At 41.7% G+C, this 24,504-nt stretch overlaps 1 protein-coding gene and 2 long non-coding RNA genes across 3 annotated transcripts in view; 1 reads left to right on the top strand and 2 right to left on the bottom strand.

Annotated features, from left to right (window-relative positions):
* Positions 1-630: 630 nt before the first annotated feature.
* LOC134075249 (uncharacterized) lies at positions 631-2,502 on the bottom strand. The gene is made up of 3 exons (XR_009938035.1): positions 2,455-2,502; positions 1,857-1,943; positions 631-744 (listed from the first exon to the last, which is right to left on the bottom strand). It is a non-coding gene; the product is annotated as an uncharacterized LOC134075249 (long non-coding RNA).
* On the bottom strand, positions 2,502-3,893 carry LOC134075256 (uncharacterized). The gene is made up of 3 exons (XR_009938036.1): positions 3,841-3,893; positions 2,818-2,880; positions 2,502-2,600 (listed from the first exon to the last, which is right to left on the bottom strand). It is a non-coding gene; the product is annotated as an uncharacterized LOC134075256 (long non-coding RNA).
* A 10,695-nt stretch (positions 3,894-14,588) lies between these two features.
* The window catches only part of slc2a15b (solute carrier family 2 member 15b), a 22,088-nt gene continuing 12,172 nt past the window's right edge, over positions 14,589-24,504 (top strand). Inside the window, exons 1-2 of the mRNA XM_062534233.1 lie at positions 14,589-14,716; positions 23,564-23,662. Of these exons, the coding sequence (XP_062390217.1) occupies positions 14,672-14,716; positions 23,564-23,662 (144 nt within the window). The 5' untranslated portion in view covers positions 14,589-14,671. The remainder of the gene's footprint in view (positions 14,717-23,563; positions 23,663-24,504) is intronic.

Below are 24,504 nucleotides of genomic sequence, written 5' to 3'. Positions count from 1 at the left end.
AGTTTAAGTACATTTTGTACATACTGTTATCATACTAAGTATTACTATAAAGTATGTTAATTTAGTATGCCTCTTTAATATTTCAAGTGATCTACAAATGCACTTCCGTACTATATTTAGTGCATTTAAAGTGTCCCACTTTGACAATGATAACATATTTCAAGTGAAGTTCAATTACAAGCTAAACATCATAGACACATACTTTCAGTGCAATATTATTATATTTTATTGTAGAAAAGAACTGTCTTTGAAGTATATTTTATCTGTACTTTAATTCCCATATTGTTATACTTTGGCATACATGTCGATATTACACTTTAAGTGTATTACATTACAATTAATTTCAAGTGCATTACAACAGATTACAAATCTCATTTCAGAAAGGGAACTTTATTACAATAAAATTACAAAAATACATAATTCAAGCAAAGGATATATAATGCTAATAACACAATAACAGGAACATAACTACACATCACCATTCACATTTATTGAATATTACAACACGCAAATGCAGCAAAGTCCCTAAATTTGCATGAATTGGTGAACGTGCAAGATCACAAAATCATGGAGGGCCTGCACAATGCTAATGAGGGATCGGTTCAAAGTACTTCAGTCATAGTACCATGTCCTCACTGCAAGTCTCACTGCTAGTGCGTGGTGAGTCGCTTTGGCTGGAGGAAATAGATGAATCTGCCATGTTGTTTATGACTGCTTTCAGTGATGACACCAGTCCTGGCAGCTCTAAAACAAGGATGCAATATAAAAAGGGTCAGTATCACATTATGATACAAAGAATAAGTATCACATTGTGTCAGAAAATAGAGCATATACAGCGAGGATAAGTATTGGAACCCATGCTAAAGTTGACTAAAAAAATTAGGAAATATCCAACCTTTAAGGACACCAATTGTCTTTGTGAGTGAAATGTATAGCAAATAAATAAATGTTCTTCCTTAAAATACAGGGGTCATAAGTATTTGCTCCCATATGTTAAATTCCCATAGAAGCAGGAAGATTTCTATCTTTAAAAGCCACTTATTTCATGGATCCAGTATACTAGGCATCCTGATAAAGTATCCTCAGCCTTTGGAATTAAAATAGCCCCACATCACATACCCTTCACCATACCTAGAGACTGGTATGATGTTTTTTTTTTCAGTTAGCCTATTAGCCGGGTTGGCATTGAGCCCAATGAGCATCAAACCAGCTAATAACTGGAAAAAAAGGTCAGGTGAGGTCAGGACTGTGTGCAGGCCAGTCAAGTTCATACACACCAAACTATATAATTCACGTCTTTATGGACCTTGCTTTGCACACTGATGCACAGTCATGTTGGAACAGTAAGAAATTTTGGACAATTCCATGCTCCCAACTTTGTGGGAACAGTTTTGGGAATTGCCCCTTTCTGTTCCAACATGACTGTGCACCAGTGCACAACGCTAGGTCCGCAAAGACATGGATGACAGAGTTTAGTGTTGACTGGCCTGCACAGTCCTGACCTCAACCCAATAGAACACCTTTGGGATGAATTAGAGCAGAGACTGAGAGCCACCTCGTCCAACATCAATGTACAACCTCACAAATGCGCTTCTGGATGAATGGTCAAAAAAGCTATAGCTGCAAAGGGTGGACCAACATCATATTAAACTCTATGAATTAAGAATGGGATGTCTATTGACATCACTATACTTTTGGCAATATAGTGTACGCCGATGCAAGCTCTATAGTGCTTCATCAATGAAAAATACTGTCCGTCTCCACGACTTCTTTGATGCATTTTCATGCAGAAAGAGAGTCTGAGGTCCATTTTCACCGAATTTACACTGTTTTTTGGGATATTCATTTACACTTACCAGGTATTCCTTTGAGTTTCTCAGGGCCTTCAAGTACACAACAAGTGCTTGCAGGTGGCAAACTCTCAACGAGCCAATGATGGGATTCTGCAAAACAGGGAAATATAATAATAACACTACTTTACTTACACTTACAAATTAAGCATCTTAATGTTTACTATGCCTTTACCGTGCAATCCCCCAATGTTAACTTGGAGATTTGGGTATTGGGATGCAATGCCTGTTTACTGCTCCATGGATAGAGGAGTTTCAAAAGACTCTCAATACATTGGAAATGCATTATAAGATGTATGTAATGCTCATGACTTAGAGAGAGGTGGGGCATGTGACAAGGTGTGTTTACGTAATCACATGTAGAGGTTCATATAATGCATTTCCAATGTATTGAGAGATTTTTTGGAACACATTGATCTTCAATGCAAATCTATTCATGGGGTAGAAACAGGTAGTGCAACCCAAAAATGTAAATGTTAACATTCAAATTCGTCATGTCAGCATGGTCAAAAATGTTTCGTTGACAGGTGCATGTTACGGCCCTGTAGCTCATGGCCTAATATTGGTTTTCAAAGTGGGAGGCACAAAACAACTTCTCACTAACCCGATCAATGGCAGCCATGATCTCCTTAATCTTATGTCTTGTTTTTCCTCCCTTCCTATGGCACTCAGCAGACAGCCTGGAGCAGATGTCAAGTTCTGGCATAAACTTGGACTTCAGTTGCACAATGCGTGTGAAATTCTGCACATCTTGAACCATACGAGGGTAGAGGGGACAGAAAGAATGTACAAAACAACCCAGCATTTGTAGAAAGAATTACAATTAGCATACAGAAAACATTGATCTAAGTATGATATCTGCTTCAGTGACTATGAAGAGCATTCCATGCTTATAATAAACAGGGACAATGAGAATAATTATGCACATAGGTATGGGTGTCTACCGCAAAAGTAACCATGAGCTAACCTGTAATGCTTCTGTAAGAGAGACCTCAATGACGCTGATGTCTTGCACTCTGCACTCCCACGTCTGTGGAGAAAGTATATCAAACTCAACAAATTTACACCATGCAAAACTATAATAATATCAGATTACTGAAATCTTTTAGAATTTGAATTAAAAGTTGGGAAGAAAACATTTAATTACATTGAGGCTTGTTTGTGATCAACAAATCACTCAAATATTTAGAGTAGGCAGCCTCTACCATGATCATGAAAAACGTACTTGCTTTACTCGTTTAATATAGAAGTCGAATGAGAGCAAGTAGCCTACAATAATGCTGATCACATCATACAAAAATAATGACAAGTCTAACGTTTGTGTAACTTGTCCTTCAAAGATAGTCTGCACGTGATTAACGTTACAGAGAGACTAGGCAAGATGGTGTGGTTTGCTACACGGACATTCAAATAATTCAAATGTTTGTGGACGAACTTTAGTGTCTGTAACAACGCAAATTGTTCATGACACATAAGGACAATTTGGTAACACAGACTGGCCTGCACCTACGTTTAAACATTAAACTTTTCAGATAATAATGTAACTATTAGTATTCTAAGCCTAACACATAAACATAGGCTGGGTTTGTGCGGGGCTAGCTAGCGGCTCTTATGTTAGCCGTTAACTGCTAGCTGCATGAAACAGCAAACACATGAAGTCGTCCTGACCTGGTCACATCCATGAACATTCAATTGTGTTTTATGAAACAAACCCATCAAGGCATAACCACCCCTATTTTCGGCAGGGAGTAAAACTGACCTGGGAAACATGATACAATTCTAACGTTAGCCTGAGATGATTAGCTGTTAGCTACTTAGCCGCCCACATGAGATCTGCTGAACCTCATGTGGGCGGCTAAGTAGCTAGCAGCTAATCATCTCAGGCTAACGTTAGAATTGTATCATGTTTCCCAGGTTTGTTGTCATGCTAAACTCCCTAAAATTACACCGAACTCAAAATAAGAACACTGTGTGTTTAGCAAATACATACCTTACAATCCACGAGTGAGGGAGAAGAGGCAGACCTGCCACAGCCAGAGACCCTCGTTTGTGCGTTTGGAAATAATGCTTCTACGGCGACCATAGAGTGACATATTTCCTCCAAACACGAATGCATTTCGTATAACTGACTCCTTTTCACCTAGAAACCTAATTTTATTGTGTAAATCCTACGAAAAAGGATTCATTAAGATGAGCAATAGTGAGATTTCATTTTTTTGAGAGTGAGTACTGCCAAGTACTGAGATTCTGATACTGAATTGACATGTAAATACAATATCTGTAAAAATAATTAGGCTACTGTTCTTAAAGTGACTTTTCTGTCAATCAAGTGTTTATTAATACATGGTGGTGATAGTGTAGACTTATATTACCTCACCAAGATGTGGAGCCAAATGAAAAAAATATAATTTGTACAAAATAAACTTACTTCGTCCACACTGCAACATTTAATCACATTACTCTTTCAGAAATCAGCCTAACAATGTAAAAACACTTTCCATTGGTAGACTACAGTAAATTGATACATTACCACCAATTAGTTGAAATCAAATGTACACTTTCAAAAATTATACTAACTCTGTATTACAAATAAGTGCACTTACTTAAAGTGCATTAAATTATCACTATATGTTTTTTATATTTTAACATATTTTGTGAAAGTATTCCGATATACCACTAAAAATGCACTTATTTTAGAGTGTACTGTACAATGTGTACAGAAGTAACACTTCTAATAAAGTGAGATGATAGTACACTGTAAAAAAGTATGCTAACAGTTTATTTGCAGAAATGACACTTTCCATAAGTACACTAAATTGCCACTCAAAGTATGTCAAATTTAATACACTTAAAACATTGGTACTTCTATCAAATTTAAAATACACTAACAACAAAGTACACTTTCAAAAAGTGCAATCAAAAGACAATTTGATTATTGTGAAATTAGTATACTTTCTTTTTGGACTCAGAAGTTGAACTTAATTACACATATTTTTAAGTATACTTTATAAAGTATACATTAAACTCACTTCAAATAAAGCACAGAAACGAAGAAGCATACTTGCTTTATACTTCATGTACTTTAACCATATTACTAATACACTTAAGTACACTACTTTTTCACCTGGGATGGCTTATCACAGGTAGGCTAATCAGGGCAGCAGGTGTTGGGGCGTTTCAGTCCTAATTTGTAACGACCCGGTGACGTAGTGTCGGACTAGAAGTGCAGGACAACGTCAGCATTCCAATAGTATTTTGGACCAACATGCCATGGCATGTTTTCAAACGGTAGTATGCGCGAGAGAGCAATATCTCCAATACAAAATCAGACTAAATGTTACTTTTGTCGAGAAACACGATTTTTGTCAATATTAACCCTGGTAATAGTACAGTTCACCACTTATGAGTATTTTCAATCGATCAACAGCTCAAAAAACCTATTTTAGGGTGCAGTGACCCTTTAATGTAATTGTATTGCCTTGTTTTGTCTGAATTGCTTGTTTGATGGACTTAGTGTTTTATTGTTGATTTTGTAAGGTGACCTTGTTTTGAGAAAGACCATAAATAAAATGTGATATTATTATTGTTGTTGTCATTGTCATTGTCATTGTTATTACAGTATTATCAAGCCAGGAGAAGTACTGTAGGTTATATAAATTGGCCTATCACGACTCTAGGGGGAGCTCTACAGCTGCCAAAAGTACCTGAGCCTGCATGGTTTACCTTTAAGACAGACAATGCAAGCACAGAGGTTGTTGCTAGGGTAGACATGTGGTTGCTATGCTATATAAAGTAGTTGCTATGCTGGTTGCAAGCGTAATCATGTTGGTTGCTATGGTGGTTGCTAGGTTGACATGTTTTGTCATTATGTAATGTTTATGTTTCAGATTGTAGGTTATTGTAGCTGAACACCTATAATTTGTCTCAATTAAATATGTTAGCATAGCCCATCATATCTAAAAGCCTGTTATTTGTATTGGCTTGTATAATGTGTTAGCCTAGCCTATTTTAGCCATAGTCCCACAGTCCTGAGCAGCCTGAAGGCCTGCAGGATGGCCTGCTCGGGGCAGGACACAGGGGGCAGTTTGGCCAGCTCTGGGAGCTGCTGGGTTGCTTCACCACCATCACACTCCTCTTCTTCACCCTCCCTCACTTCCTCTTTCCCTGCCAGAGAGGCCATGGACTTTTATTCTGAGGAGGTTAAAGGTCAAATGGGTTTGACATGTCTACACTGCCTTGGTTAACAATAATATAGCCTACATATTTATGCTATAAATAACTGTACGTAAGCAGTGTCAAGATTGTGTGAAATGTTCTGTGTGCATTAGTCAGTAACCTCTTTATATTTATTGCCTCAGGCCTGACCATGTCTAAATCCTTTCCAAGTGTTGCAACCATGAGGCAATGAGAAAATCTGTGAGTGAGTGAGTGAGTGAGTGAGTGAGTGAGTGTGTGTGTGTGTGTGTGTGTGTGTGTGTGTGTGTGTGTGTGTGTGTGTGTGTGTGTGTGTGTGTGTGTGTGTGTGTGTGTGTGTGAGGGGGGGTAGGGGTGTGTATCTAACTTTACTGACTTCACTATTCACCTGTCACTGCAGTGGCCACACCAAGTGATGCTGTGTTCTTGAAGCGGGGCAGTCTACTGACAGTAGGAGCAGTGGGTGGAGAGGCGTATTGCTTGTTTCCTTGGTGATGTTAGGTGGAGCAGGTGCCATGCTGCCGGTACCACCGCCACTCGGGGCTCTGTCGCGATGGAGCGGCATCGGTGGGTGAGCGCCATCAACGCCAGCCAAACTCTTGCTGCCTATAGGGGACGTGGAGCAACTCCTTGCGGAACTGCGGAGAGCAGTCTGTCACCTATAGCAACAGCTGCATCAGGACCGGGCCCTGGCCGTGACCCCACAGGTGTGATGGGGGTCAACGGCTCATGCTGGCCAGATCCCACACTGCCTCTGATGGGGCTGGAGCAGAGCATTGTGGGATTGTGGTGGTCTGGCAGTGTCACAAGATGAGGATGGAGATGCGGGTTAAGCAGGTGATGATGACACTGGAGACAGAGAGGAGGAAACGTTCGAACATGGCCACCTCACTCATGCAATTAACCAAAGTGAAGCCAAATTCCAGAATCCACATTCTGCATTTCCAAATGATCATATGAGGAGAAAGAAATGTGATTTCTGTTAACCTCTGCCGTGTGATAAACGTTTGCACCAGGCCTGTAGGTTTGAAGTTATATGCGAGGGCACACAGACAGGCAGAAGGCCGGATGGACTACAGGCTATAATACTCTCTCGCCCTCTAGTGGTGGACAACGGTAAAAATAAGCTTCACAAGATGTTATTGTCTTTCCACACAAAGGTAGGCTACATCACTATTCAAATGTGTGTTTATGTTTATTTCCTATAATATTTTATAAACCGGATTGAGACCGTTGAACACAAAACACAAAAATAAACTTTGTACTGTAAGCCTAATTCACTGACAATATTTTTGATAATCAGGATAGTATTTTTGAAAGGTGACAAATGCTTCCGCCATTTAATATGTTTGAGTGGAAAGTGGGAACTCAAATCTGAAACATGGTCCAGGTAAAAATAAATAAATAAATAAAATATTTTCCCTCCTCTCTGGCTTGGCTGTCTGTTGTAGGCTATGTCAGATGAAATACTAACATGACTAGAGTGAAAAAGTCATATTAATATAGTGCAGCGTTACAACACGCATTATTACTCCCTTGTTCATGTATAGCATAGCATAGGAAAATATAGTAACATAGGAAAAAATATATTCTTTATATGACCGGTCTTGCAGTAATGAAGGACATCACATCATTCCCTATGAAATGTCTGTATGGAATGCTGAAGTCACATGTTAATGAAGAGGTGGTGTGAGTGTGTAAAGAATCCTTGCCAAAATCTGCCTAAATGCCATGTGATTGACCAAAACATTAAAAAAAAAAAAACATTCTCAGTAGTGAACCAAGACAGACATCTGTGGTCTGGTCTGGTCTCTAGTAATAGACGCAATGAGCTGTTGAAACAGCACTGTTGGTTCTCAGAATCAAGATAATGTGATGCTGTCAGAGTTGATCTTTCTTTCATATGTTCTGTGCTTGTTTTTATATATTTATTTATTAAAGGCAAATTATTGATGTCCACATTTTGGACAAGTGTGAGGAGATGGATAGAGAGGGAAGAAATGAGTATGAACAAGAACATGAGTGAAAGAGAGGGAGAGAGAGACAGAGAGAGTAGAGCGAGAGGACAAAAAAGAAGGGAGGGCAAAGTGAGAGAGGGAGAGAGAGGATGAAGAAGGGGGGACAAAGAGAGTCAGAGACTAAAGTGAGAGAGAGAAAGAGAGGATGAAGAAGAAGAGGGGAGGACAAAGAGAGTCAGAGACTAAAGTGAAAGAGAGAGAGAGAGAGAAAGAGAGGATGAAGAAGAAGAGGGGAGGACAAAGAGAGTCAGAGACTAAAGTGAAAGAGAGAGAGAGAGAGAGAGAGAGAAAGAGAGGATGAAGAAGAAGAGGGGAGGACAAAGAGAGTCAGAGACTAAAGTGAAAGAGAGAGAGAGAGAGAGAAAGAGAGGATGAAGAAGAAGAGGGGAGGACAAAGAGAGTCAGAGACTAAAGTGAAAGAGAGACAGACAAAGAGGAGACTGTTGCTGTTCACGTCTCCCATGTCCAGCCGAGTGTGTGTGTGTGTGTGTGTGTGTGTGTGTGTGTGTGTGTGTGTGTGTGTGCGTGTGTGTGTGTGTGTGCGTGTGTGTGTGTGTGTGTGTGTGTGTGTGTGTGTGCATGTGTGTGTGTGTGTGTGTGTGTGCTGGGCGCCTCTAATGTGGCGAGCTGACGGCGAAGGCTATATATATCTCAGGTTGCTTCGGCACCGCAAACGAGATAAGCAGAGACCTGGTGCTCGTTAGGCCCAGGCACAGGGGCCCTCTTGTGTCCGGCTGTGGCCGTCCTCCTCCGTCCCATCGCCACCTCAGCGGCATCCGCATGGCAACGCGCGCAACTGTCCCTCAAGAAAAAAAAAAAAAAGAAATTGTCACCTCTCGCTGTAATCGCATTAGAGGCCCATCTGGGAAGCATTTTTCCTTCTTCTTCTTCTTCTTCTTCTTCTTCTTTTCTTTCTTTTAATTTTCTTCCTTCTCCCCTCGAGCAAATTGCGAGAAAGGGCTTCATGAATCGGCGCAGTCATAAGCTGGCTTCCTTGAGGGGGTTGGCAGCCTCATGGTGATGACACGCCGCTGAGGGGGTGGGGGTGGGGGTGGGGGTGGGGTGGGCAGGGGGAGCAGCTGAGCAGAGAGCCAACCTTGATCTTAAATCAGATTTCTACTATCGCGCTGGGAAGTCGTGGATTTTAGCCATCCCTTGCATACGCAGAAAGACGAGAGAGAGAGAGAGAGAGAGAGAGAGAGAGAGAGTGTGTGTGTCACTGACACGGTCATATAAGCAAAAATCATCCCAGAAGAGTTTTGCGTATGAGGATGGCAAGGATTTGAGGAACTTTTGGGGGATAGATCAACGACAGCTATGATGGTAAGCTTGAATGCTCTAAAAAAAAAAAACTATGTTCAAGTGTAAATCAATCTGAATCAGTGAATGCGTAAAATGTGTCACTCACGATGTTGATGGAGCTGCGGCTGCGGTCAGCACAGTGATAGGCCTCCTCGTCCAGACCGGACGTCATGGTGGGAGGTGAGTTGGGACACGGTCATTTTTTTTTTTTTTTTTTTTCGAGTGACCATACAGCGCTTCCCGGAAGCCCAAGGGTCTCCTCTTGTGCTTGTGATCAGCCGCAGAGGTGGGTGGCTAATCCGTGATGACGGTAGTTTCTCAAGGGGGGGAGCTCTGGATAACCCCCACCCCCCCTCCTCCCTCCCTGCCCTTAGGGCCGTGCTGCTGGGCCACATGATACAACAGACTTTTATGGGAGGCCTCAGGTCCCAGCAGAGGAGGAGAGGAGAGGAGGAGAGGAGAGAGGATGATGGGAGGAGAGGAGAAGAGAGTGGAGGAGAGGAGAAGAGAGTGGAGGGGAGAGGAAGAGAGTGGAGAGGAGGAGAGGAGAGATGAGAGGAGGAGAGGAGAAAGAGAGTGAAGGGGAGAGGAAGAGAGTGGAGGGGAGGAGGAGATGATAAGATAGCAGAATGTGAATTGAGAAGTCAAGAAGAGAAGAGTAGAGAGAATGAGTGCAGGGGAGGAGGAGAGAAGAGAAGAGAGGAGGATAGAGAAAGAGAGTGGAGGGGAGGAGGAGGAGATAAGATAGCAAATAATGTGAAATGCAAGAAGAGAGCGTAGAGAGAATGAATGGAGGAGAGGAGGAGAGGAGAGAGAAAGAGAGTGGAGGGGAGGAGAGGAGAGAAGAGAGACAAAGAGAGTGGAAGGAGGAGGAGAGAAGAGAAGATAAAGAGATAAAGAGAGGGATGGACAGTGAGGCCCCCACATAATACATTAGTGTCTGCTTTAGAAAGAGCGTTTTTAGTTTGTTTGTTCAAGTTCGTATTTGACTGATTGTGACTTTTGAATTTAGCCAGGATGCTACGCTGAGCAATCCCTGATTGGTTCTTCTTACCAGATGCATGTTAACGTAGCAGCGGCAGCCCGTGCAACCCCCTGTGCCAATACTGTAGTCTCTCGCCATGTGACCATGTGACACTTTCTCTACTCACCCACAAGTAATAGCAGCAGCAGTAGATTGAGCAACAATATGTCCAGGAGGAGGGATGACTGATCTTTGTCATTTATTAATGCTTCATTCATTTGTTCATTTGTTCATTTGTTCATTCACTCATTCATTCATTCATTCATTCACTCATTCACTTATTCATTAATTTATCTATATATTGAATAATTTGTTCAGTTTCATAGAACAATATGCCCAGGAAGGGTTATGACAGATCTTTCTCATTCATTCATTCATTCATTCATTCATCCAATCATTCATTCATTCATTCATTCATTTGTTCAGTTTCATACCGTTTACCTTTATCCTGCCTCTCTTTTTGCCCTTAAATCATGATGCCATGCTTGCTCAGGCTGAGGATGTGGTTGGGTGCACCAAATAGGTTGTTCACATACTGTAATGTCAATTTTATGTCTCCAGTGAATAAGTCCTCCTTTATTTCTGGCTTTAACATGATGTCCTTTGTCTCCAGCGAATAGGTCTATAGAATAATACGACTTTGTGGGCTAACGTCACTAACGCGACTGATGTGTTTGTAGTCGATGGAATTATGATATTTCACAATGTTGTAATTCACTAGTTACGAAATGAACTGCAAATGTCTTTACATGAAAATTTGTCTTTAAAATTGACAAACATCATATGTGTAATTCATGGCACAAGATGATCGGGACCAGAAAATAATTTATATTTCTCCATAGACTATCATTCATTTTTTTTTCCGATCTTAGGTCCAGTGGACCGACCGGAAGGGGCGGTCACTTAGGTTCCCTATAGGTTACAGTAATATGATGTACTTTGTATCCAGTGAATAGGTCTATATGTGCACTATAGTATGGAATAGGTCTATATGTGCACTATAGTATGGAATAGGTCTATATGTGCACTATAGTCTGGAATAGGTCTATATGTGCACTATAGTCTGGAATAGGTCTATATGTGCACTATAGTCTGGAATAGGTCTATATGTGCACTATAGTCTGGAATAGGTCTATATGTGCACTATAGTATGGAATAGGTCTATATGTGCACTATAGTATGGAATAGGTCTATATGTGCACTATAGTATGGAATAGGTCTATATGTGCACTATAGTCTGGAATAGGTCTATATGTGCACTATAGTCTGGAATAGGTCTATATGTGCACTATAGTCTGGAATAGGTCTATATGTGCACTATAGTCTGGACTGTGTGCACAATGTAGTGTGTTTACTACATTTTGGTCAGCTGTGTGTGACATTTCTGCATTCACTGCATACGGAGTTTGCATGTAGAGTTCAACATTCTTCAAGGATGCGCATGGCTTGCGTGTGTGTGTGCGTGTGTGCGTGCGTGCGTGTGTGTGTGTGTGTGTTTGTGTGTGTGTGAGTGTGAGTGTGTGTGTGTGTGTGTGTGTGTGTGTGTGTGTGAACGTGTACAGTATGTATAATGCTTTATGTGAGGACAGGAGGAGACACCTACTCCTTTGTCCCCCTCCTCTCCTCCTCTCCTCCTCTCCTCCTCTCCTCCTCTCCTCCTCTCCTCCTCTCCTCTCCTCCTCTCCTCTCTCCTCTCTTCTCCTCACACACGTGAATGAGGCCTTATGTGAGCCGCAGGAATCGATTCTCCACTAAAGGCCGTGTGGCACCACAGGCCCAGGCAGCACGCCCTGATGGGAGTCATATGACCTGCAGCACATGAGCCCCCCTGGGGGGGCCGGAGGGGGCATCTGGGGTTGTGCAACCCGAGCGAGGGGGGGTTGGGGGGGTTCAGGGTGGGCCAAAGCCCCTCCGTCGTCTGGGCCTCTGGGTCTGGGTGGCTGGGAGGTAGGTAGTAGTAGCCATAGTTTAGCCGCAGTTTTATATCTCTTTTGCGATTAAAATGCGGGCCCCAGTGAGTTAACGCACTATAAAGTAGTTACATTACAATACATTACATTACATTACATTTGGATGACGCTTATTTAACCAAAGCGACTTACAACGGGGTAAAAATATTTGTGGTAGTGACCATGAAGGGATGTTCTTCATCGTTCTTCCTCTTGGTTTACGTTGACACTGAACAAAGCTGAGAGGTGTGATGAGGCATTTACTAGGGAAGCTAATAGGAGTTGAAAATTATATCTGTAATATCTGTGATTGGAGTTACTGTAAGTGGTATGTCTGTCACAGTGGCTGCTTTGTCTTACATGCAATGAGGATAGTTGAACCCCTGCTAAAGTTGACTAAAAAGATAAATAAAAAATCATCTTATTGATCTTAATGCCTTAAGTAAAAAATAATAATGTATCGGAAATAAATAAATGTTCTTACTTAAAATACAGGGGTCATAAGTATTTGCACCCTTATGTTAACCCCTAGTTTACATTCCTATACTGTAGAGGCAGGCAGATTTGTATTTTTAAAGGTCACTTATTTCATGGATCTAGGATATCATACATCCTGATGAAGCCTTTGGAGTTAAAATAGCCCCATACTCTTCACTATACCTATTGGCATGGTGGGTTTTTTTTTTCAGTTAGCCTATTCGCTGGTTTGATGCTCATTGAGCTCAATGCAAATGTATATCTCACTGTATACAGTATATCTCTCGATATATTGTCATTTCGTGAGAGAGAGAGAGAGAGAGAGAGAGAGCACAATTATGTGTGAGGAGGAGGAGGTGTGTACCCTCCTCTCTGTTGGGGCATCCTGTCAGCAGACTAACTCACTGAAAGGTCAGTCACAAGACTCAGCCCGCCATAGGGAACCTGTGAAATCAAAATGCGTTACAAACAAAAGCTACTGAATCCATGAGATTACTCACTCCATAAATCCTTACTCCTCTTGAGTTCAGTGTTTGAGAGTGTGTGTGATGATGCTATAGCAATTCCTTTACCCTCTTCTCCGTACTTTAAAGCAATTACCCAGCTTTTAACCATTTCCACGTCAGCGACTGACCTAACATGATATGACAGGCAGATTAAGAGGCCTATGCCTAAAAAGCGTCACTGCACCTGTTCCTCTCTGACTGTCTGACTGTAGTCATTAGCTAATGATCGAAGGAAATCTCACTTACAGTAGTGGTTACGTTTTTGGCAATGTTGTAGGCTAGCAAATTTGCAGCACTGCATGCCACATGCAAATTTGATTTGTCGGGAGAAGTTAATTGGGAGTTGTGACTAGTGGCAAACTTCTCATTGATGCCAGAACTTTGCTAGAAGTTTACCTGTATCAGCAAACATTGGCACTGGCAAAATTTGCCACTGAACTAATGTGTTTCCCACAAATCACACCCAAGTTTGTTTGCAAATCTGCCGCAAACATTCAAGTTTTGGAAGGGAATGTCAAGGTCACACAGTCATCAGCAATTGTTTCAAAGACATAATTTCATCTGTGCTGCTATGATGCAGCTCAGTATAATGGGGCTGTGACCCGTGTGTGTGTGTGTGTGTGTGTGTGTGTGTGTGTGTGTGTGTGTGTGTGTGTGTGTGTGTGTGTGTGTGTGTGTGTGTGTGTGTGTGTGTGTGTGTGTGTGTGTGTGTGTGTGTGTGTGTGTGTGTGTGGTCTGCTGTTGAACTGCTGGAGTATATTAACATTTCACACAGGGACCCTAAAAAACGGTGTGGGTGTGAATGTTTGGAAGTACAATTAGTGAGGCTAACAGACATGAGCAAATCACGAGAACATTCACCCTGGCACAACAGATGTTAATCTGTCTATCGTCATATAACCTGGCTGTCATAGCCTATGATGATTTTAAAAGAGCATAGCACAATTCTCTACAAACCTGTTATAGGCCTACGAATAATAATAAAAAAATAACCTTTGATATTCGAATTTGTAAAATGTTACCGTTTTCATAGCCCCTCAATTTCACACGAACTGTGACTCAGATCACGCTGATAGCCTGATAGTTCACTGTGGCGCATGCTTAAGGAACTTTTGATCTATGCGGTCAGTGAGGGCAAGACCATTCCCCGGGAGCTGTAGCGATTGGTAGGAATCTCTGCTGGCTCAGTCGTTGCCGGTATTTTAAATTCCTGTCAGTCACAACAAAACACGCCCTCCCTTCTACCAGCGCAACATGGACCGTGAGGCGAGGAAATAAACTTTTATACTGTTTTCAGCCTCTTCGCTCAGCTTCTTTGCGTAACGGGGAGCCGCTGTCTATGTATTCTTAAATGGCGGAAGAGGTCTTGATTGAATCTTCTGGGAAAATATCTGTGGTAAGATATAATTACAGTTTTTCCCCCTTTTAACTACCTAGAAGTTCACTTTGTTTATTCCCCTAGTTAGCCTCATGTTGTAATAAGGCAGTAAGTAGCTGTGAGAAAGATTGGCACAGGGCAGGTAGGTCGCACCGTCGCATGTGTCTGACATAATTCTAACGTTCATCACATTTTCTGTAATCTGTGTTCGTTTGTCTTGACGTTAGTGTCATCCGCTTGGACCTTTCTTTTGTCAAGGCGAGAATTTAGCAATATTTAGCCTAATTGAACCGATATAGTGTGCATTTATTAGGTTACCACATTTAACACAAACACACACGGAGAGGGAGGGAGGCTCGTCAGAAAACTTCTAAAATTAGCCAACATCAACATCAATTTAGGCTTCTATTGGAGCGCATTGTGTTTGCTGCCAGTTTTGCGTGCGCTCTAGTTTCTCCACCCACCGGCTTCCCTGCGCTCAGTTTACAGCTGCATGAGTTGTCAGACATTGACAGACAAGCTCTGAACAGATATTATGTCGCTTTTCATGTATGCCACCACCAGCACGAGTACAGCCACTCGAACAAAATGCAAAAGCTCAGTGAGATAATGGTAGCTTTTAGGTTTACTGCAGGATCAAATGCTATTGCACAAATATATATTTACATGTCTTTCCTCCGAGAGGCTGTGCCTCGTGTCTTGGATATGAATGTGACATGAAATGTTTTAGTCGGCAGGCCAAGACCCTAAAAAAAACTTTCGATGGCATTTTTTGTTAAAAGTTGGCAACCATGCTAGAAGTTATTAGTAGGGTCTGAGGTTCCAGAATCCAGTGGTTGCCAACATCATTTTTATAATTTCAGGTCAAATTTGAAGGTCAAAAGGTCGAAAACAATAGATTTCATGGTTCGTCTTTTTGGGGGGCTCTATGTTCATGACATCCTTTTTAAAAAGTTGGCAACCATGCTAGAAGTTATTAATAGGGCCTGAGGTTCCAGAATCCAGTGGTTGCCAAAATCATTTTTATAATTTAAGGTCAAATTTGAAGGTCAAAAGGTCGAAAACAATAGATTTCATGATTCGTCTTTTTTGGGGGGGCTCTATTTTCTTGACATCCTTTTTAAAAAGTTGGCAACCATGCTAGAAGTTATTAATAGGACCTGAGGTTCCAGAATCCAGTGGTTGCCAAAATCATTTTTATTATTTAAGGTCAAATTTGAAGGTCAAAAGGTCGAAAACAATAGATTTCATGATTCGTCTTTTTTTGGGGGGCTCTATTTTCTTGACATCCTTTTTAAAAAGTTGGCAACCACACTAGAAGTTATTAGTAGGGTCTGAGGTTCCAGAGTCCAGTGGTTGCCAAAATCATATTTATAATTCAAGGTCAAATTTGAAGGCCAAAAGGTCAAAAACAATAGATTTTATGGTTAGTCTTTTTGGGAGCTTTATTTTCATGGCATTCTTTTTTGAAAAGTTTGAAAGATTTTTTTGATAAATATTTATCATTATTGATAAATAATTTGGATATATAGACTTGATATGGCCATTACTCCTTTATGCTATGAATAACACAAAACGTTCTCTAGAGAATATATTGGTAATGAATAACAAGAATGGTTCTTTATTTCAAAGCAAAATGTCAATGTCAATTCAAATGTCAATTCAGACTGAATGTTTTTGTAATATATGCAATGTTTTGCAATGTGCAATTTTTGTTGCTGTATTACAAAAAGGCTGTCTCGTCCTGATCATGTTCCATCCCTACATTGTTGAGACATCCATCAGCATCACAACCGCATGCAGGTGTGCAAGGCTGTCCATTCTTAAGGCAAGTGCAGGCATGTGTACGGCACTTGGTTCTACAACCACAAGTTATCAACTCCAAGCAACTACTTGGAACAGGAGGTTCCTGAGTCACACAACCACCAAGTGTTGGTCTACAACCTTCCAACCACCTGTCTCCTCAGGGATTTCACTAATGGCAGGGTCAGACTATAGGCTACAATGTTTTTGTCGCTCACAATTGTCGTTTACGATCTACCATGTCACATTATACGATTTTAGAACCATGAACCACCTCGTCTTGGCGTCTTGGTCGGGACAGTGGCCACATACACCGAAAGCATCGGTCGCGTCATTACGACTCCCGTCAAATTTCTGACAAGCCAGTCTTTTGGTCGGGCTGTTTTAAAACGTTGTGAACGACAAATCGCAAGTCATGACCCTGCTGAAAAAACCAGCCTGACCAGCTAAAGGTGGTTTGCTGGTTGACCAGCTTGTTAACCAGCTTGTTTGACCACCCTTTGATGGTTAACCAGCTAGACCAGCAAAACTCTCGCGAAAACACACCTTCAGCTGGTTTACCCAGCTTATGATGGTAATTCAGCTGGTTTTGATTGTCGTACCACCTTAAGCTGGTCATTTTAGTTGGTGTTGCTGGTCTACATTGCTGGTTTTTACTGGCCACGCCAGCTTATGTTGGTCATTCTAGAAAACCAGCTTGACCATCTTTGTCAAGCTGGACAGGCTGGTCACCAGCATGACCATCTTAAACCAGCTGTATCCCAAACGACAGGCTGGTCACACCAGCACGACCAGCTTCCTCAGATGGTCACGCCAGCATGTCTAGCTGGTGGCCTAACCAGCTACACCAGCAAGACCAGCAATAAGAACTGTGTTTTGGGCAAAGACCAGCTAAAACCAGCTAAAACCAGCTACCAGCCTAAGCTGGTTTCTTGCTGTTTTTTTCAGCAGGGATGTCACATTATAAGATTCCCTCCGCGTTTGATGTCGTGCCTGATCATTTGAAATCGGATACGACGCTGTAAACTTGTCGGTCACGACAAATGGCCAAAATCGGGCTGATATTGTGTAATCTGACCAGGCCATAACATCTACCTTGCAGCCATACCTTTGCCTGGTGATTTGCACATGCAAGATGCAATGACAATGCATCACTTGTTGGAGGTAACATTTCCATTGCCTTTTTGCCTTTCTGAAACAAGTCATGTCTAGCCCTGTCAATACCCAAAGATGTGCATGGTGCTTTGTACAGATGGCACAAAAACTCCTCAACGTCACCTTGAGGCCCATCCCAACACCATGTAACAGTTCTGGGTGTTGCAAATACACAGTCCAACATGACTTCTTCCCATGTCCAGTAAATGAGGAGACAGTATCGCAACCAGTTAGGGCATGGAAGCCGAGTACATTATCCACAACTACCCGAGGTAGTTCTCATTGATAAGGTTGACTGGGTAGCACTCATATTCCTTGCAAGTCCCACTCATCATCCACACCTTGCAGACTTGGTCCCTAGTGAAGTGAAGAGGCAGAAGGAGGAGATCTGTATCACGGCACTTCACAATGATGTTCTCGTACCCAGCATTAATTACTTCCAGCATATGTAGGATGATGCATGTATCAGCCTCCTCATGGTTTGCCTGTAGACCATGAATACCCTAATTCCATGTGGAAAGTGTGCAATACAGTCTCTACTCTCGGTTTTTATTTCCTAATGATGTCATTATTTCTTGTCATCCGCAAAACTGAAGATTGTTTTATGTAACTAATCACCTAACCGTGTGTTCACATCCGAAGCAACCAGAGTGCCGAAAGTCATTATTTCTCTGCAAATAGGGTGGCCATAGCAAATTCGGTGGCAAAGCAAGTTTTATTGATATAGTGCATTTCATACAGGGGAGCTCAATGTGCCTCACATAAAATAAAATAATAAAGCGAAACGAATTGGGTGACCAGATCGAAAAAGTTAAGTCTGAATATGCTAATGAACTATGATGTAGCTCGGCGAAAACCAATTGGAATGTACACATTTTCGAATGACCCAGGCTGACAGGCCAGAGCCGCTCCATGATAAGCTAAATCAAACATCCCAATGTAAGTCATGAGTGGATAAAACAAATTCATGTTGAAGCGGACTCATGTTGACTCTTCTTCAGTGAGCCCGGCGACCTGGTCGCTTCTGATGTGAGTGTTGAATCTAAATTCTTTTCACATTTACCTATCATTGTGGCAAGTACCATTGGGAACATCAGACCCCACTGTTCTAGCATGGTTGGCAACATTTAAAATGAATGCCATTAAAAAAAACAGGTCCCCAAAAAGACGAACCATAACATTTATTTATTGTTTTTGAGCTTTTGACCTTTAAATTTCACCTTAAATTGTGAACATAATTTTGGCAACCACTGGATTCTGGAATCTCAGACCCTACTGACAACTTCTAGCATGGTTGACAACTTTTTAAAAAGAATGCTATGAAAATAGAGCCCCCCAAAAAGATGAACTATAAAATGTATTGTTTTTGAGCTTTTGACCTTTAAATTTGACCTTAAATTGTGAACATAATTTTGGTAACCACTGGATTCTGGAACCTCAGACCCTACTGACAACTTCTAGCATGGTTGCCAACTTTTTAAAAAGGATGTCATGAACATAGAGCCCCCCAAAAAGACGAACCATGAAATCTATTGTTTTCGACCTTTTGACCTTCAAATTTGACCTGAAATTCTAAATATGATTTTGGCAACCACTGGATCCTGGACCTAACTTCTAGCATGGTTGCCAACATTTAAAAAAAAGAATGGCATGAAAAAAGAGGTCCCCAAAAAGACAAACCATAACATGTATTTCATTGTTTTTGAGGTTCTGACCTTCAAATTTGACCTTAAATTATGAATATGATTTTGGCAACCACTGAATTCTGGAACCTCAGACCCTACTGTTAACTTCTAACATGGTTGCAAACATTTAAAAAAGAATGCCATGAAAAAAACAGGTCCCCAAAAAGACGAACCATAACATTTATTATTGCTTTTGAGCTTTTGACCTTTAAATTTGACCTTAAATTGTGAACATAATTTTGGCAACCACTGGATTCTGGAACCTCAGACCCTACTGATAACTTCTAGCATGGTTGCCAACTTTTTAAAAAGAATGCTATGAAAATAGAGCCCCCCAAATAGACGAACCATAAAATGCATTGTTTTTGACCTTTTGACCTTCAAATTTGACCTTAAATTATGAATATGATTTTGGCAACTGCTGGATTCTGGAACCTCAGAGCCCTCTAATAACTTCTAACATGGTTGCCAACTTTTAACAAAAAATGCCATCAAAAGTGTTTTCTAAGCACATTTCCTGGTGTTGGCCTGCCGACTATTTGTGATTATCTGACAATTCATGCAGAGCTCTGATATGAGCATGCGCTAGGAAACTAGTAGCCTTGGTGGAAAAAAAATCAGAAGGCACGCAACACCCGGATCCGACTCCTGCGTTCACTAATTTTCAAAGAAGGGCTGAATTGCCATTGATTTGATAAACAAGACACCATTGTTTGAGCGGCCTTTCTCACGTGTAATTGCATAAGTCTATTCATCTGACTGTTCAGTCTCTAAATTAAACTTCTGGTCATATGTAAGCCATTACTGCATTGTAGCCCACTAACAAGCAGACATGCATTGCTTTGGCAGACTGAAAGAACATAGACTATTTAAGATGCCCAGCGCAACGGTCTGTCAAATAATACCCCAGTTGTCAGACACAGTTGTTTTTTCTGTGACACTTTTAGCCTTGGTGTAACCGTTATGTCTGATAGCCTGTCATATAAGCCAGTATCACAGAGGTAGTCTTCTTAGGCTACTGCTACAAGTTCTGGAAGTCAGGCCCCACACATGACAAAGTCCCTGTTAGCTTTCCTTTTCGTTCTTCAGCAGCTCCATGTTGTATGGCTACAGTAGACTCTCGTTCTGACAGTCTCACAGAGAAACTCTTCTTGCTACAGTCACAATTTCTGGAAGTCATCGTAGGCTACAGTTACAAGTTCTGCAACTCATCTTAGGCTACAGTTACTGTACAAGTTCTGAAAGTCATTGTAGGCTACAAGTTCTGAAAGTCATCTTAGGCTACAGTTACAAGTTCTGAAAGTCATCGTAGGCTACAGTTACAAGTTCTGAAAGTCATCTTAGCCTACAATTACAAGTTCTCAGAGTCGTCCTCTCCTCTCCTTGTTCTGAGCATGCTGCTGCCTCCTGCACTGTATTGGCTGTGCAAGGAGGGAACTGTGGGGAAAATCCCCAGTAACCCTGAGCCTGGCCTGCAATACAGTGTGTTAAGCCTCGAGCCTCGCACTCATGTGTGGGGCCTGAGGCCAAGACACCAGCGTCAGCAGCATGTTTTTTTGGGGGGGGGGGTTTGCATCTTGTGTTCAGCTGCTTTTGAACGTGACCATGCTATAAGGCTGTGTTTGGCTGGTAGCGTTAAAAAAGAGAGGGCTGTGATCTAAATGTGCACAAGTCTCCTTGTTTTTATACATTCGTTTTTACATTTATAATGCCATTTTATTGTGTTTTGTGTTTCATGAAAGGTCTGTAACCAGTGGGAACTATAGAACCTGTTTTTTGAATAGGTTGGATTATGACATGTGTTTGGATATGTGTTTGTTAGCCAGATCATCACACTGTAGGCCACACCCAGAAGTGTAAATTAGCTATGTCCCCGGTCGTTTTCAGAAACCAAATTCCTTTCGCAAATGCATGGCACACTTTTTCTGCTGATTTTAGCAAAACGGAAGAATTACCTCCACGGACTAGTGTGTTTGTGTGTGTGTGTGTGTGTGCCTGTGTGTATGTATGTGTTTCTGTGTGTATTTGTGTGTGTGCATTCTTCTGGCAAGAGGCTTAACGTAACCCAGGTTGGCAAGGGATGCCTTCACCCGCTTTGGCATGAGTTCATTCAGCATCAGATGGAGTCATGTGCACTGCCCAGGTGGACTGCTGCCAACCGCATAATCAGAGAGACGGCGAGCAGGTTCTGCTTCATGCCATATCTTATTTAAAGCGACACAATGCAGTTCTTTTAGCATAATATAACATACTATATTATATATATATTATATAATATATGTATATATATGTTATATATATATAACTTCAATATAACATCTTCACACAAATGGTGATGCCGTACTGACTTACAACAAGGAGAATAGAATCTCTGTGTAAGCTTGAAATGGCTGGTACTGCTCTGTGTATCGCTGTTTGTCGCTGACTCTTGTCGTCGGTTTTAGATGAACTGGGTGCCCCCTTAGTACTGTGGGTAGGGTGTGTTGAGAATGGACGCTCCATTGTGTTCGTTTTACATTGTGTTATTCTATATAGGCGCATACTGTGGGGAAGTATTCGGGCATATTCAGGAAGTATAAGTCATATTTGGGATTAATTTGTCTATATGTACAGTCAAAGATTAATGACACAATGCGGAGAAATGCTTAGCAAATGCTTGAACATACTGTGTCCTCATGTTCTCGAGTCTAGACTCCCGAGATTAACTTCACAAGTTTGAACGTTTAAGAACGGGAGACCGTTCCTGGACATACTTCATATTTAGGAACCCCTAATGTGTTGAGAATGGAGACTAAATGCTGCCTGCTTTGGGTGTTGTGACAGTACACATAGGGGGGGTCACTGTTGGACCCAGGGATGTACAGTAAATAGATTAACGCAAAGTGCCTGGTAATTTCAAGCGTCGGTTTGAAGTAGGTTAAAGAGTGTGCATTGAGAGTCCATTCAGGTTAGCAGCAACTGGAAATGCTCTTGGGTTAGATTACTGGTGCAGAAAGGAGCTTATGTCGAGGTTCAAGGTTACTTTATTAGGTCTCCCAAGGCAGAAATTTGTTGAGCAAGCTGTCACAGCCACAATACAAAACACTTCAGGACACACATAGGCCTACACATTGAGTAATGAGAGAAAGTGGAATAGTGCATTATTTACAATAAGTAAGTATATACTTTCTTGATCCCGTGAGGTTGTTTAATGTTCTGCATTTCTCACTAGGTCACTTTGACACTAAACGTTTGCCCCTATGTTGTGACGCTGTATGATATCTGTACTGTTTCTATGCATGGAAGGCGCCAGGGTTGATATCACATATCGTTGTCTGTTTTGCAACAACAGCCGTTGATTAGGGGAGACTGGATGTCTCCTGACTTTGCCACTGTATGATTATCCTTAACTGTTGAGTATTTCCTTAGAGCTGTCATGCTGTCTCTCCCTTGATGCACGTCACTGTTTCTGATCTTACCTACCATTAGTCTGACTGGGCCTTCGTTCATCTGTGGTATCAAAAATGACCATGTGTATATAAAATACCTCCTTGATTGTAGACCTTTGGAAACACGGACTCTCAAGCATTTACCATTTGAAGGCTACTCTCTTAAGCAATATGTTAATGACACACATGTGGGTTCATTCTGTAGAAACCACATTACTATTTTCATATTTGTAGGATCATCAACTCATTTGACAAAGCTGAGTCTCTATCCTTCCCAGTAAAACCCAGTGTTTTATATATGACATATTTCAAGTGTAAATGGGATCATATTTTGTCCTCTGGGTTTGTACTCATGTTGGCCTTTAGTGATGCTATTGTAAATTAGACATAGGCTACATTATGCTGTTGAGTAACTGAAAGATGATTCATCTCTCCTGAGTCCTTGAAAGAAGATTAATCTCTCCTGAGTAACTGAAATATGAATAATCTGTCATCAGTAACTGAAAGATGACTAATCCCTTCTCAGTAACTGAAAGAAGATTAATGTCTCCTGAGTAACTGGAAGATAATTATTCTCTCCTGTAGCTGAAAGATGATTATCCTCTCCTGAGTAGCTGAAAGATGTCTATCTGATTCTTCATGTCAGTCTCTGCCTGTCTGTCTGTCTGTCTTCCTTCCTTTGCTTTTATCTGTGTATCTGTCTGCCTGCCTGCCCGGCCGCCTGTCTGTCTGTCTTCCTTCCTGCCTGTCTGTTGGTCTGCCTATTTGACACGTCTCTTCTCTCTCCTCCCCAGCACCTGACAAAGTCCCTGTTGGCGGTAGCTTTCCTCTCGTCCTTCGGCAGCTCCATGCTCTATGGCTACAACCTGGCCGTAGTCAACTCTCCTGCTGAGGTGAGTTTCCTGTCGGGGGGAATCTGGAAAGATCTGGATGGTCTGAATTCACACAGTTTTTAGGTAAAGTAGGTGCATGCACAATTGCACATCCCACCTCAATGGGGCCAGGTGCAGGACACAACATTTAGTAGTGATAAAACGAAGTAGATGTCCGCACACTGGAGACTCCAAAACCGACAAGGTTTATTAAAAACACATGTGTGCTGAATTCACACACACACACACACACACACACACACACACACACACACACACACAAAAAAAATCATTCACTTCATGTCCTGTATTATCCATCACACAAAAGTGTATTCAGCAAAACATGGCAGACTTATTTTAGCATGTTTGTCCAGGTCGCATAGCTTTGCTATAGTATTGGCAAGTCCTAAAACATCCTTGTTACTTCATGTGAAGAGCTAGTGACTAGCTGTAGGTGTGCTAGCTGAGGTCCTGTGTTAGTGACCAACACACTCTCCAGTGAGTGGACATTCTCTCAAGTGGCAAAAAAAAACCCCTTGTGCTCCAAATCATGTGCAGTAGCATGCTGTAGTTGGAAAGGCTTTGGTTTTTTTAACATGGGGAGCCTGATAGTGGAGAGGAGGAGGAGGAGGAGGTAGGAGGAAGAGGAGGAGGTGGAGGTAGGAAGAAGAGGAGGAGGAGGTGGAGGAGGAGGAGGAGGAGGAGGAGGAGGAGGTGGAGGAGGAGGAAGAGGAGGAGGAGGAGGAGGAAGAGGAGGAGGAGGAGGTAGGAGGAGGAGGTAGGAGGAAGAGGAGGAGGAGGTAGGAGGAAGAGGAGGAGGAGGAGGAGGAGGAGGTAGGAAGAAGAGGATGAGGAAGAGGAGG

The sequence above is a fragment of the Sardina pilchardus genome, chromosome 1 (genome assembly GCF_963854185.1).
Source record: "Sardina pilchardus chromosome 1, fSarPil1.1, whole genome shotgun sequence".
In the NCBI taxonomy this organism is placed as follows: Eukaryota; Metazoa; Chordata; class Actinopteri; order Clupeiformes; family Clupeidae; genus Sardina; species Sardina pilchardus.
Note: the sequence above shows the minus strand (reverse complement) of the source record. Positions and strands in the feature narration are given on the sequence as shown.